This window comes from Electrona antarctica (assembly GCF_951216825.1).
Source record: "Electrona antarctica genome assembly, chromosome: 14".
Classification (NCBI taxonomy): domain Eukaryota; kingdom Metazoa; phylum Chordata; class Actinopteri; order Myctophiformes; family Myctophidae; genus Electrona; species Electrona antarctica.
Genome location: NC_136795.1, coordinates 30,979,734 through 30,995,525, shown reverse-complemented (window position 1 = coordinate 30,995,525; position 15,792 = coordinate 30,979,734). Strand labels below are relative to the sequence as shown.

General features: G+C 43.1%; 1 protein-coding gene across 1 annotated transcript in view; it reads right to left on the bottom strand.

Annotated features, from left to right (window-relative positions):
* Nucleotides 1-1,836: 1,836 nt before the first annotated feature.
* The window catches only part of LOC306937372 (cytoplasmic phosphatidylinositol transfer protein 1-like), a 29,720-nt gene continuing 15,764 nt past the window's right edge, over nucleotides 1,837-15,792 (bottom strand). The window contains exons 5-10 of the mRNA XM_079521088.1: nucleotides 15,384-15,455; nucleotides 14,919-15,014; nucleotides 14,303-14,458; nucleotides 5,627-5,690; nucleotides 2,251-2,349; nucleotides 1,837-2,108 (exon numbers count right to left, since the gene is read on the bottom strand). Of these exons, the coding sequence (XP_079377214.1) occupies nucleotides 2,267-2,349; nucleotides 5,627-5,690; nucleotides 14,303-14,458; nucleotides 14,919-15,014; nucleotides 15,384-15,455 (471 nt within the window). The 3' untranslated portion in view covers nucleotides 1,837-2,108; nucleotides 2,251-2,266. The remainder of the gene's footprint in view (nucleotides 2,109-2,250; nucleotides 2,350-5,626; nucleotides 5,691-14,302; nucleotides 14,459-14,918; nucleotides 15,015-15,383; nucleotides 15,456-15,792) is intronic.

Below are 15,792 nucleotides of genomic sequence, written 5' to 3'. Positions count from 1 at the left end.
CAAAAATGGGAGGGGAAAATGTTTGACGTTAAGTACTCAAAACTTTATTATCGACATGTCACTTTTGGTGTCGGGCAGAAACCTCTTATATCCATATTTTGACTTATGTTTTTTTTTTATAAATTTGGGCCCTCATTTATCAACGCGGCGTATGCCAAAATATGGGTGCACGCCGGAATTTTTATAATTTTTATCATTTCCGCAAAACCTTGAACTTGAACGTGCGCCCGGACGCGCCTTGACATTAAAACGTTTCAGAACCACTGCACATGAGAGTGAGACTTTAGCCACTTTCAACCTCGCAATTCTATTTCAGGCATGCCGTTCATAATAGCATGGATTAATCCATTCAGGCCTGACGTCGAAATTTTTAAAAAAATGTTTTCTAAATCATGACAATTTTCGGAAAGATTTGAGGCACATTTTAATGATTTTTCAAAAATAGCAGACCTACAAGTTCATAGCGCGCCACTCGGTGGCGCGCTATGAGCTTGTAGATCTGCTATTTTTCAATAGCTAAATTATAACATAATGTTTAAAACACCAAAAGGGGTTCCCACCCAAAATGGGTTAATGGTTAATGTGGTTAAACGCTAACGTGACATGGATGCGTTCCAGGTCTCAATGGATTAAAGCTAAATAGAGTATCAGGACTCGTGCCCCAAACTAGTGCCGTTTCCTAAACTAATAACACAATACGTAAAATGATGTTTTAGTATTGTGTTCCTGCTGTTCACAGAAATCACAGACTGAGGCTTTAAACGTCTGCTATTTATGAAATATCCGAGACCATTAATTAGGCTTTTGTGGAAAATGCTTCTAAAAATATTGCTAGTCTGACCACGTCAAATGCTCTAATCTTAAAAAACAAAAATAGCTTACCGGTATCTACAAGCTCTCAATGCACTGAGAGCTTGTAGATATAGGCAATTTCATAGAAGACATCCTGGCTGTGGAGATCCAAATGTTGTGGCAACTGATAATTCAATCCATGCAAAATAGACAAAGATTTTCTAGCTACTAAGCTTGCAGATCGAATATTTCTGCTAGGGGCTGTGACATGTTCAAAATAAGTGCTAAATAGCTCCATATTCTGATAGCATTGATATTCAGTAGTGTTCAGTAACGGGTTTGGTTTGCTCAGCTCTTTAGTGAACAGAAAACACATGTTCAGGTCGGGATATCAATTTCATCCAATCAGGAGAGAGAACTTTTACAGATACAGCAGTGGTTCTCAACCTGTGAGCTCCAGGGGGTCCCCACATGATTTTGAGGGGGTCCCGAGATGACAGTGAAGTGACAAAAGAAAAAGAAAAATTACTGAATCAAAAGTATTCAACAAACTATACTATTAAAAATGGTCAAATTGTCAAATAATATAAGAAAGAGTGTTTGTTCAGTAACATGTTTTTATACTTCCAAGTTTGTCATCACTTCCAATTTAACTTGTTTGGATCAAATTGGTACCCCGAGGTGGAGAGACATGCGAGACTGTTACTAGATAATGCATTATTGCATTACATTCACCCATTCACACACTGATGGTGGAGGAAACCATGCAAGGCACCAACCTGCTCATGGGAAGCAATTAGGGGTTCAGAGTCTTGCTCAAGGACACTTCGACAATAACTCTGGGGGAGACTGGGAATTAACTGGCCAAACGGCCACTCTACCCCTGAGCCACTGCCGCGCCAGAAAATAATAGAGAATATCAGAATATAGAGCTATATAACACTTACTTTAACCAAAGAAAATCACTTACTCTACCTTTAATATGGCTCTCTGAAAGCAGACATTAAATGATAGAGTGAGGAGGAAGCAGAGAGAATGACGTGATCATAGCTCGTGTCACAGTATTTATTGATTCAGAATAACTTAATACAGCAGACAGACTCACTCAATCAGAACATTCAGTGGTCCAGGAGAGAATGAGGCAACAACAGCTCTCTAGCTACACTATGAACAGCCATGGATCATAACAGGAATGTTGACAATGTCGGTCGGCACTGTGTGTGTGTGTGTGTGTGTGTGTGTGTGTGTGTGTGTGTGTGTGTGTGTGTGTGTGTGTGTGCTCAGTCAGGGCAGATCACGCCACACCGTGGTTGCATCTGAGGAAGCAAGAGACAGACAGGAAAGGCGGTATGAAAAAAAGAAAGAAAGCCTGAAACTATGGATTATTTGCTTAGCTATTATTAAACTGAAAAATCTGATGAAACTCACACACCTGCCTGTCTGGAAGTGTGTGCGTACCTGCTGGGTGAGGTGACTAGCTGTCCGGGGACTGGAGCTTCTGGTTGGTGGCTAAATGCATCTGGTCCTCATAACACCTCACATCCTCCATGGTCATGTCTGCACCGCGCGCACACACACACACACACACCACACACCACACACCACACACACACACACACACACACAAACACACACACACACACACACGTTACTAATACCTGTTAGGACATCAGCATTTTAGGACAGCTATTTTATGAATGTCAATTTTACAATTCTGTGCAAATTTATAACACCAACACTAAAGCCGAAAATAGTTCCTATTTTTGGTGTGCAACACGGTACTCTAACCCCTCCTCCATGCCTCTCCTAAATACAGTCCGCGGCCGGTTCCGTGAAAGCACCATGGTTCCAAGAATCTAAAAAGAATAGAACCGAAGTTAATTTGGTGGAAAAGGGGCCACGATGTGTATTCCTCATCACTATACTAAAGGGTCATTTGGCCCTCACAAGTATAGCAATACAAGCACGCAATACAAGCGCGCACACACACACACACACACACACACACACACACACACACACACACACACACACACACACACACACACACACACACACACACACACACACACACACACACACACACACACACACACACACACACACACACACACACACACGCGGAACTGAACATGATCATCCTCGGTATAACCCTGACAAATGAGGACATTTGGCTGGTTTTCCTGCTGCTGCTGCAGTGTGGGGTTGGATTATTAAGGTTAGGGTGAGGACACAACTAGCGTATTACTAATAAATAAAAATAACTACAGGGTAGGGGGACAGGAAATGAGTGTACAACAATGGAAAAGTTCTCATTAGCACTAAAGTTCTGTGTGCGTGCGTGTGTGTGTGTGTGTGTACGCAGCTACGCGCGCGCAGTGAGCTCCATCTGTCTGTGAAAGTAGAGAAAACTATCCGCCGACTTCAACTAAGACCCCCAAAATCCTATCCATCTGCTCGCCTTATGTATGCTGTGTCCTTAGTCCCCTAACGCGCGCGCACACACACACACGCACACGCACACACACACACACACACACAACACACAGTTTGTATAACTATACTCATGAGGACATTCTAGGACTGCATCGAAAATAAAAAAAGCTAAATGTATAAATCAGTCACTAAATCCCCCAAAAAATGTAAACATGTTGGTTTCGTAATTACAACGATCGTTTTCGATCTGTCCGTAAAATGTGTGCACGTCCTTGCAATGAACACTAGAGGGAGTGTGCTGTACGGAAACAAGGCGATGGTGGGAGGCATTTCTGATTTCTTGGAAAGTACAGCAGCGAGAAGCAGAGAGAGGATGTAGTAAAATGAGACGACACCTGACACGGGTCAAGAGTGGGATTACAAAATAACCCCCACCCCACGGGTGCTACATACAGACAACGCACCCTAACTGGCTGAGGTGGCTGAACATCCGCACACGCGCACGCACTCACACGCACACACACGTGACGTCATAGACACTCACTTATCTAACACCCTCGGACTATTTTAACAGAGCGTGACAGCCCCCTCCTCCCTCCCTCCCTCAGAGAGACTCTTTCCAGTCGTAAATAACCTGGACAGAGCGACAACACACACACACCCTGGACTCCGTCCATAACCGATAGAGTTCCGTCGGCTTTCTAATGCTGCCTGACAGGCTGGGCGGGCGGGCGGGCACCACGCACGTGTTCGGTATTACCACACTTGTGAGGACGTCGACGTTTTAGGACGCCGTTGGAAATAGCTGAAAAATGTGCAGAAGAATTGCAGCTCTACATTGAGCTACATTAAAGTGTCACGCTTGGCTCGTGTATCGTTTTGCGAGTTGTAGAATGCATTTTTTTGTTTGTTGTTGCCATTTTTGACCTTTAAGCCAAAAATATTCTATCTACGAGCATGCACCACGTAATGCTTTGACGAGTGAGCTTGTAGAAATCGTCTATTTCTGTCAGGAACAAATAGCGCAGGATCCCATCCATCCACTACTGATAACAGTTCCCTCAGCTTTCTAATGCTGCCTGGCTGAATAATAATAACAACCCCACATCTCTGCTGTACGATAGACACCTTTCCCCTAATCTCATGTCCACTGTTGGTGCGTCACAAACTGCACGTTGTTTAGAGCCGCGCTGATGAATCGCTCAGTGCTAAACAAGAGATAACTGGGGTGGGCAAGTGGTTAATTCACACCCTCGACAACACCTCGGCAGGCAGCTTGGCAGCGGTGGCCGAACGGATAGCGGCGCGGTCTTGATACCGGAAGGTTCCTAGTTCGAATCAGCCGTCCGACACGTTAAAATTACCACCGCTGAAGTGCCCTTGAACAAGGCATTGAACCACTACGATGAAATGTGTTCTATGAGCAGGGCCTGGCTGGAAACAAGTTCTTGAGCTTAGCCCAGATACCCTGGGTAAATATAGATTTCATTTCATTTCATTTCAGGCTGCACAAACAAAATGAGTCACCAAAAAAGTTCCATGTCTCCCATCTTTTTGGAAAAGCTACTCTTTGAGCTACTCTTAAATTATGCACATTTTCAAGTGCAACTCGAGCCCCATTGTCTCAGCGGCGGAGGAGGAAGGGTGCTTTGGTTGCGCATGTTTGAACAACATTATTTGAGTTCTTCACTCTGTTTGCTTTTTTAAATGACTCGGTCATCAATTCGTGCAGGACGTCATTTAAGGACGTTCGCATTTAAATGCCTGAAATAAACAACTTTTTCCCCAATAACACTTCTAACTACACAAATTGTTCACATGCCTGAAGGGCACTTTTTTAATTTAATCAAATTATGAATAAAATATGTTCTAAATGAAACAAACATCCATCTATTTTCGATTATATTAGTACAATAAACACTTAAGCTCAATAAAATTGAGATTAAGTGGTTAACGATCAATGATTATAGTTCAATAACATGATATGATTCTTATACCACTGAACATCATTCTTATTTTGGGTTTTTTAATAGCAGATCTACAAGCTCACAACATGTTGCGATGCAACATGTTGTAAGCTTGATGATCTGCCATGCTATTTTGACATAGACTAAGTATAACGCCTGTCGGGTGGAAACCTCATACCGGTATGTCCAAAAGTGTTACTTTTCAGGATTCAAAATAGTAAAAATAGCAGATCTACGAGCTCAAAACCCGTCGATTCGCGCCGTGTTTCGAGCAAGTACAATATTTGCCTCTGAGATGTAGGCGAGTACAATATAAAGTATTGACATTTTTAAATACTCTAAAATTGTATGTGAGTAAATGTACTCAGTTACTTTACACCACTGACTGTCTGCAACAACAGGCACATTGAGGCACATGGAGTCATACTTACGATACCACTCATCCACCCAGGCAAACGCCTGTCTGTGTCCAACCAGCAGTATGTCTCTGATCACCTGACACAGACAGACAGACAGACAGACAGACAAGAATTGAGACAGAGAGAAAGAATTATTAGGTGAGAAAGCTGAATTCAAGGTTCAAGGTTGGCAGTAAAATATAGCAGTCTGCCACAAAACGAGAGACAATGGCTGAATACTAATAGTCTACTACAGTTAATTAACTAATGTCTTTTTTTTCTCTTATCTTGTCTGTAGTATTTGTTCTTAATATGTATGAATATTTTTGTATCAATCTTTGTCATTAATACTTTCGCAATATGAGAATGCTTATTAAGCCTAAAGCATTTTAACTGACAGAGAGAAAGAAGGGTGAGAAATATATATATATATATATTTTATTCTAAACTTCCATTTCTTAAACCCTATTTTCTGGTGACTAATGTCCCCAATGGGTCTATCCTCGGCACCATCATTTTCTTCCTCTAAACCAAATTTCTCTGTAAAAAATAGCTGATGTAAATCTACTATTTTTGCAGAATGTTCGCCTATTACAATATGCCAGGGGTGTGCTAAGTTTCAGGTGGTTCATTTAATTTAATGAGTGTCATTTTAAAAGACCTTGTAAGGTTCATGTTGTACTATACTTGGGAACCTTGGCTATTGTGTGTTGTAGTGAATGTGGTTGATCGGGAACAGCATGTCTAATTGGGACATGTTGTTTATGCTGCAGTTTCATAATGTTGGCGTAAAGGAAGTGGTATTTTGCTTCCAACGTTCTGAGACAGTGACGAGGATCAGTGTATAGCGTATACGGAGAAGAGCGAAATCTGCTGCTTCCCCCTGGGCGGCAGGGGGCGGAGCCTGCAAAAAGCCAAGCATCAAAGGTTGAGGAAGGTTCAACTTTGCCACCACTGCTGCCGTTTAGTGAGGTAGAGACGGCAGCCAACCAGAAGCGGGCTGTGCTCTCAAGTAGGCGTGGACTATAGGTGTACACACTCAAACACCACAGAAATTGTCTGTCTGTGAGCTCTCCTGTCAGCTGCAGCTGCTCGGTATGCGCAGCTCTCGCTGATACATGAGGGTCACTCACACCTCGGACACTCTTGTTTTATTGCATTTGGCCAATGTCTAGCACTACAGACGGACATTTTGCTTGTGGCTGCTGGTATGAGTTTAGGCATGTATAGTATCCCTGTCCACACAGCAAGCGGAGAAGAGCTTTGAATATCGTCTGTCGGGTGGAAACCTCATATGTCCCAAACTGTTACTTTTCAGGATTCAAATTGAAAAATAGCAGATCGTCTTTGCGCCGCGTTTCGAGCTTGTAGATCTGCTGCTTTTGTATGGTGTAAATGTACAAAAAAAATCAATAATCAAAAAAAGAAAAAAATCAAAATCAAAAAGTTAAAACATGGAGATAAGAGGTTTCTGCCCGACAGCAACGACATCATGTCCAGAGTGGTCCCTCACACAGTGTTCATTGATGACATCATGTCCAGAGTGGTCCCTCACACAGTGTTCATTGATGCATCATGTCCAGAGTGGTCCCTCACACAGTGTTCATTGATGCATCATGTCCACAGTGGTCCCTCACACAGTGTTCATTGATGCATCATGTCCAGAGTGGTCCCTCACACAGTGTTCATTGATGCATCATGTCCAGAGTGGTCCCTCACACAGTGTTCATTGATGACATCATGTCCAGAATGGTCCCTCACACAGTGTTCATTGATGACATCATGTCCAGAGTGGTCCCTCACACAGTGTTCATTGATGCATCATGTCCAGAGTGGTCCCTCACACAGTGTTCATTGATGCATCATGTCCAGAGTGGTCCCTCACACAGTGTTCATTGATGCATCATGTCCAGAGTGGTCCCTCACACAGTGTTCATTGATGCATCATGTCCAGAGTGGTCCCTCACAGTGTCCATTGATGCATCATGTCCAGAGTGGTCCCTCACACAGTGTTCATTGATGCATCATGTCCAGAGTGGTCCCTCACACAGTGTTCATTGATGCATCATGTCCAGAGTGGTCCCTCACACAGTGTTCATTGATGACATCATGTCCAGAGTGGTCCCTCACAGTGTTCATTGATGACATCATGTCCAGAGTGGTCCCTCACACAGTGTTCATTGATGACATCATGTCCAGAGTGGTCCCTCACACAGTGTTCATTGATGCATCATGTCCAGAGTGGTCCCTCACACAGTGTTCATTGATGACATCATGTCCAGAATGGTCCCTCACACAGTGTTCATTGATGACATCATGTCCAGAATGGTCCCTCACACAGTGTTCATTGATGCATCATGTCCAGAGTGGTCTCTCACACAGTGTTCATTGATGCATCATGTCCAGAGTGGTCCCTCACACAGTGTTCATTGATGCATCATGTCCAGAGTGGTCCCTCACACAGTGTTCATTGATGCATCACCAACGTTGGAACCTGTCAAGGATTGCTGTGATCGAATGTCCCGTCATCTGTTTTATTAGCACAAATAGCCTAGCTGTTGTTTCAGCTAGGCTATTTGTGCTAATAAAACATGTAAACATGATGGTTGTCTTTACTGTCCCCTCAGGGATATTCATCTTCACACAGTCTGTTCAAACAGAGAAACACAGCACAAAACAACAAGACAATACATGAAGTTCCCAAAATACACAAAAGGCATCCTATCAGCGAGGCAGCTGGTTTAATGGTGCAATGTGCAATGGCTGAAGGGACAACACTCCTGCTAAAATGAACTTTCAAAGTTTCGTCCAGATGGCATGACTTCAAAGTGACGATGTAAGGGATGATCCGTGTCTTTTTTGTCATTTTTCTGAGGGCTAAACGTGTGATGACTTTTAAACAACATGCTTGTCCTTCTTTAACCCCCCCCTCTCTTTTCTATTCTGGATATATAGTAATAATTTGTTGATGATTTGATGATTTTGATAATTTGGCGTTATTTATTTATGCTAGGTTGATGAATTGAATACATAGAACCACAATGGAAACAGGTTCTCAGGACCTTGTTGTGTTAATTAGCCCAAATGTATGAATGTACCCGTGCTGTTTGCATTTATGTCTATTGTCAGACACAATCAGGGGATCAAATGACTGGTGTTCCTCTACAAAAGTTGAACTATTGTCTGCTTCAAGTGCCCAGGCCTCTCTGCCAAAGGTTTGGGGAAAAAAAGGGAAAAAAAAGAAATGCACAAAGACCACTGTGACGCAATGCTCAGGCGCTGGGAAGAGGACCGCAGTCACCGCACCAGCACGTCTTTACCATAGAAATGTATGGCAGACTGTCACTGCCAACGCAAGGATTAGATCAGTTATAGTGAAGGTTAGGGCTAGGTTTAGCCGTGGACCCTGTATAGTATCTGTCAGGGTTATATATAGTTTATATATAGTTAATAGTATCTGGCAGTGGTTCTCAACCTGTGGGGGTCACCCCATGGTTTTTAGGAGATCCCCAGACAGTGGAGTGACAATTTACAAGCTTTTTAATACCCCCCAAAAAAGGAATCTTAGGTTGTAGATCAGCTATTTTGAGAATATGTAGCTGTGGAACCGAGTCAAACTAAATGTAATACCTCAACTCTGAGAATTCCAAGGGCTTGTCAGGGTGGGGCGTCGCCACAGTTGATGATTATTATTTATTTATTATTACGGCCATGATTATTTAGGGGGGTCGAAGCCTGAAGGTTGAGAACCCTGTGTTAGGGTTAGGAACTTAGGATAAGATCATTTATGGTTAAGGTTAGGATAAGAGGATATGGAATTAATGTCCTCCTGAAAAGTTTGTAAAACTAGCGCGCGCACACACACACACACACATACACACACACACACACACACACACACTCACATGCACATGTGTGCGCGCGTGCGTACGTGTGTGAATGTGTCCTGGTGGTCTATGTTTCACAATGAAGCAGCAGAAGGCTGCGTTGTGTTTTGGAAGACATTAACGAGGGAAGCTCGCTCCGCTTGTATTTTTACTGGCCCCCGGAGCTAAAAGCGGAGAAGGAGCTTGTAAAACAAATTCCCACTTTACAATGTTACACATCACTAACAGAGTCTGTAAAAAATTGGGCATATTTTATTTGATTGAAATTCTCTTGTAAAGGCTCGGCCGCTTATGTCTGCTCATGCCTGGCTGACATTTTATTGGCTCGACTCGGAGAGCGAGTATGTTCTGGATGGGTGGTTCTCGACCTTTCCAGGCCACGACCCCCCAAAATAATAGCATTTGAACTGAGGACTCCCCAGCACACCCGGACAGCGCTTCAGAAGTTGAAGCATTATACATTTAGGTCAGTGGTTTTCAACCTTTTTCATATCAAGGCCCATTATTTGTTCAGCATTTGAGCCACGGACCAGTAGGGCATTCACTTCTAGTCATTTTTACTAGTTGACTAGTTGCCTATTACTAGTCGACTAGTCGACGTTTAACTAACTATTATGTATAGGAAATAAATACATAAAATGTATTTATAAACTGTGTACATTGGTGACTATAACTATAATCTACCTGATCTTGAGGCCTCGGGGGAAAAAAACAAAAATATTTTTTTCTAATCAACTAGTCAACTAGAACCAACAAGGTCGACTAGTGGATTTACTAGTCGACTAGTTGAATAGTCGACTAGTTGCTTAAAGCCCTATGGACCACCATGTGATGACATTTAGACTTGCTGACCTAAAACTAAAGAATGTTGTTATCGTTGGATACGATTTTGTCCACAATCCCATTCTCTAAATTATGTAGACTTCTTGTAAATTAAGTAATGCAGATGTTTAACAATGATTTACTAATGACCTTACGGCGTCCATTTGGTTTCATTGTACGCTCTCAAGAGTTAAAGATCTATAAGAGTCCATTTGGTTACCAACTCTCCATCATTTAGCTGGAGACCACCTGGAATCTCCTCAAGAACCACTGGTGGTCCCCGGACCACTGGCTGAAAACCACTGATTTAGGTTGACTCGGTTTCTACAGATAAATATTGTTAAAATAGCCGATCTACAAGCTCACAAAGCCTGGCACTGCAAGGCGTGGTTGAGAACCAATCCTGTTGTCCATAACGTGTTGTTAGGAACAGGTGTGTGCGTGTCTGATTCTACATTACTGAGCAGCGAGCACTAGAACTATAAAGATAACTATAACTTTTATATCGTTAAGCGTTGAAATGTTTTTATAGTTGGTGTGAACTCTGCCATTCACTTTTTTAAACTATATTTGTATAGTTATAGTGCTCAGTGTGGTTGTTTTTGAAACCGGTGTCTGTCTGTGTGTGTGTGTGCATGTGTGTGTCTGTCTGTCTCTTTCTGTATTATGTTATTTGCGAAACAGAGGTGTGTGTGTGTGTGTGTGTGTGTGTGTTGTTTTGGGAACAGGTGCACTGCCTCCAGCACCAACACCTGAGGTCAGGAGAGCTGCTGCTAATGGACTGAGAATGGACTCAACAACCCAGTGCTTGTCAAAGCGGGGCGGCCGCGCCGCGGACCCCAGGGGAGACGCCAGGGGGCGCCCATCAGAAAGGAGAGGCGAAGAAACTCAATAGGGACTTTAAGCAATGCCGGTTAACAGGACGGCTCTGCTAGACGGAAGTACAGCTGCTATGACGCAATCGCCATAGCAGACAAAAACGTTAAGCAGCCTGTCGGCGGCGGTTTCCCACCCCTTTTTGGTTCCCATGGTGATGCAGTTGTCACTTCTCTGAAGGGGCAGAGCTCTCGGCAGAGCTTGCATTCAACATGATCTGGTAAGATCTTTACTTACTTTTGGACAGTTTGTGAACTGTTCAGTGAATTAGTGTAATTAGCAGAGCTCATACATACAAACAACGCATCCAAAGTACTAAATCACTGACGTAGACACTACGTGGAAGGGTAATTTCTGCCGTAGTAGGAAGGGCTGCGACGGCAAGCAGGTTTATCTATCGAGCACTGAACCATTTCCGGTTGCCGGAGTGGACTGCCGTAGCCGTCGTTGCTTAAAGTCCCTTATAATGTCTGACTACAGTATCCGTGTATTCCTATTTAAATTCAAATGTAGAGCTGGTCATTATCCTATATTAAAATTGGCTAATGGGAGGGCGAACCGGCTGGTAGGCGGACCTGCTCCGACATAGCCCATAACCATATATAAAGAGTTCCCCAACGTAGCCCAAAGTATTAAAGCCATTTGACAAGAACAGCCAGAGAATCTACAGCTATTTGGCATGGAAAAGGATTGGGACAGCCCTGTCCTGTCCTGCACTAACCCCTTAAACTCTTAAAGCCTCACTGAGCGTTCAGCCTCATTTAATCCCACGGCTCCACCTGTAGCAGCAGCCATGCCTCCATATCACTTCAACAAAAGGTTCAAATACACAAACTCTGTACTCAAAATGTTCTCACATTTAAGTAAAATAAAATAGCTCACAATGCGTCGCTTTGCGACGCATTGTGAGCTTGTAGATCGGCTATTTTCAAATGACTGAAATGTATATAGGGCTGAAGTGGTTAATGCATGTTTATTTATTTTTTATAATAATCAAAGTTTTAAAATAATTGCAGTGGAGTAAAAGTGCAATATTTGCCTCTGAGATGTAGTGAAGTAGAATATAAAGTATTGGAAATTGGAAATACTCCAGTAAAGCAAAAGTACCTCACAATTGTACTTGAGCACATGTAGTTACTTTCCACCACTGGTATCTGAAACATGTTCGTATAGAATTAGCCTGGGTTAACTATAGCCAACGTTAGCCCCTCCCACGCGTCGTCATGGAAGGGTTACTTGGGTTCAGGAGGTTACTACAGTAGGTGGACTAATATAACTTTCAGTTTAACCACTTGAACCTAGGAATGCGACAAAAACAACATGGGGTGAGTAATCGATAGGAAAAGAAAATGTAATTTTGGTGGTGAACTATCCCCAGAGGTTCCCAAACACCGGTACGCCAACCGGTGCCTTTATCGCAGCCTTCGGTTTCACGTGCGTTCATGATCACGAGTTTGCAAGTTCGCGCTAATAAAACACTAAACAGGATCATTATTTCATGTCAACATTGAAGTACAACTATCAGAAGATCTAACCCAGGTATAGTAATGCATCACGTTGCAAGTTTAACTAAAGTCTCCCACCTGTCCAGTCATTTCTAACACAGAAAATAGCCGACCTACAAGCTCACAACTTCACAAGGCGTAGATATAACGCTATTTAGGTCAATGATATCACATTATGTAGTGACGTAACAATATATAAATAGCCAATCACTGACTGTCTGCCAGTCAACTTCTGTGTCTCGTCTCCGTACGATTGATGCACGACTCCATCAATCGTGGAATAAGCAAAGCTGCCTCAGTTGTGAGCATGAAGAGAAGAGGGAGGGAAGCAGGATGTTGTTCTCCTCCCATGAGAACGCAGAGCCAGGTCTGTTTGGTGCTCTGAGAATTCTAATGAGTCTGCTGCTACAGCGCCATCAGCTCAGCCTCTCATCACTGCTGGACTGAACTAAACGTCACTGAGACAAGCAGGAGGAAGGCCTGTGTATGTGATGCTAGCACTGGCTTAGTGTTCACACTACTGGACACTTACAACAATGTTTCATTTGACACTGACATCTTTATTGTCAAAGCAATGTATATCATCATTGTCGGACAGAAACCTCTTATCTCCATATTTCGTTTTTCTGTGGGTTTTTTTCCCGTAAATGAACGCCCTACTTTCCAGATCATACTACAGCGTCACGAGATGTGCAAAGGACAGTTTATGCACGCACAGACGCACATGCAGATATTTCGTGAATTTATACAAGGACGAAAGGATTTTGAACAATTTATAAATTCTTAATAGCTTACGAACCACAGCATTGATATTTTTGTGCGCCGAGCATTAGGAGACCGGCGCCAAACTACAGTATATATGTTTTTTTCGCTTCAAAGTGTTTAGCAAATGTTTATCAAATCAAAGCAAATCCTTGTGTTTGATACGTTTTCACTTCCACTTCCTCCTGGTGGGAATCTATTGATCATCTTCATGCCAGAGGCTTACGAGTATATCCACAACTCCTGCCAACCACTTGGCAGCGGTGGCCGAACGGATAGCGGAGCGGTCTTGATACCGGAAGGTCGCCAGTTCGAATCAGCGGTCCGACACGTTAAAATTACCACCGCTGAAGTGCCCTTGAACAAGGCATTGAACCACTACGATGAAATGTGTTCTATGAGCAGGGCCTGGCTGGAAACAAGTTCTTGAGCTTAGCCCAGATACCCTGGGTAAATATAGTAATCATTTCATTTCATTTCATTTCTGTCTCTCTTCAAAAGGTACAACAGAAAAGAAAATTTGATCCAAAGCATGAAGGTCAACAAACCCAATAACTTCAAATCTGTTAGCATGTCAACAAATATTGACGAGTTGTGTTGTTTTTTTTACGCATTGTGAGCTTGTAAATCTGCTGTTTTCGCCGAATATTTGCCCAGAATAGGGCTGCTAGAGTTCAAGTGGTTAAACACCGGTTAATGACTTATGATTTCGGTCCCTAACACAATGATTCCAAGTACTACTCAGAGTCCCCAGTTCAAATCATTTTGAGGGGTAGGGGGGGGGGGGGGGGGGTGTCACACAGCCAGTGTGGTTTGTTATGTGGTTGTGGTTTGTTATGTGTTTGTTATGTATCTACCTTGTGTGCAAAGTGCTCCACCCGTGTCTGCAGACCCCACACTTCAAACTGCACCCCCACCAGCTTGTAGGAGCACATGACAGGCTGGGCGCTCCGCTTCCAGCCCTCCACCAGGGGGCCCCGGCCCGTCCTCACAGAGGAGAAACACCGCAGGTCCTACAGGCACACACACAGGGGCAAGCACACACACACACACACACACACACAGTATTCAATGGAGTTGTATTGGCATGAGAAAACAGCGTTGTTGTCGGGCAGAAACCGCATATGTCCATATTTCTTTTTACTTTTTGTGTTTTCGTAAATTAATGGCCTACTTGATCACACTACAGCGTCACTCAAAAACATCAAAAGTAGCAGATCTACAAGATCAAAACACGTCTGGAAAGACCTTTGGACATGAGATTTCCACCTGACAGAGACGACATGTTTACATTGCATCACAAACGTATGAAGTTTAGTATATTCATTCATATTGAAACTGTCGCTGTTGAAGCACAAACCAACTCAATCAATGTTGTTTCCCCGCACAGAAATGTCACATAATAAGAAACAAAAATGATTGAGTTGCTGTAATCTGTCACAAACCCCCAGGAGGGCAGACGTTACGTTCTACCTCAGTGCTGTTGAAGTGTTTGTCAGGGTAAGGGTCGTAGGCGATGTCCAGGTAGTCCACTTCTACCTTCCTGTCTGCTTTCTCTGCTGCAAATACCTGCAAACCACATAAACACCTTAAATAAATGCTTCTCAGACTTTTTCATGTCTAGGACCCCACAAAATATATTTGACTGCACGGACCCCACCTTCAGAAGCAAAGATTTAAGTAAAAAATGTTCACTTAAATAAAAAAAATAAATAAAAAAACTATATTCAAAGATTTGCACATTTGGCCCGGCCCGGCAGCGTGATGGCACCCTAGGCTGCAATCACGCAATGCCAGCCTGACAGCGTGTCGCGGGTTCGAATCCCGATCCCCTAAAGTAGCAGATCTACAAGCTCAAAACGCTGTGCGAAGCGTTTTGAGGTTAACATTAGCAGCAAAGGTGCTGAACCGAGAAATCACACATATATATATCCTTACATCTTCGTTGTCTCCACTGTTGTCTTCGTACTTGGTTTCAATGTGGATGGAGAACTTGGGAAAGAAGGAACACTGGGTGGAGAAAGAAAGAATATTCTGTCTCTTCACGACAGACCTGGTGTTGCATACAGAACAGAATACACCAAAGGTTTCAATTGTGGTCCAGTATGTAAAATAAGGCCAAACAAAAGGTCACGTAAGGTTTTGTTTATCCAACCTCGGACACAGCTTCACTTTTCAGCTCGAGACACAAAAGTTAAATATGCTAATTCCAGAAATTATTTAGATACATTTATGAAAAAGTGTGGGGGGGGGGGGGGGGGGGGGGTCTTGCGGCCCCGACTCACTGTTTGGGAACCACTGACCTAGGGGTTTACAGGACTGATGCACAAGCTTTTCTGACCAAGGG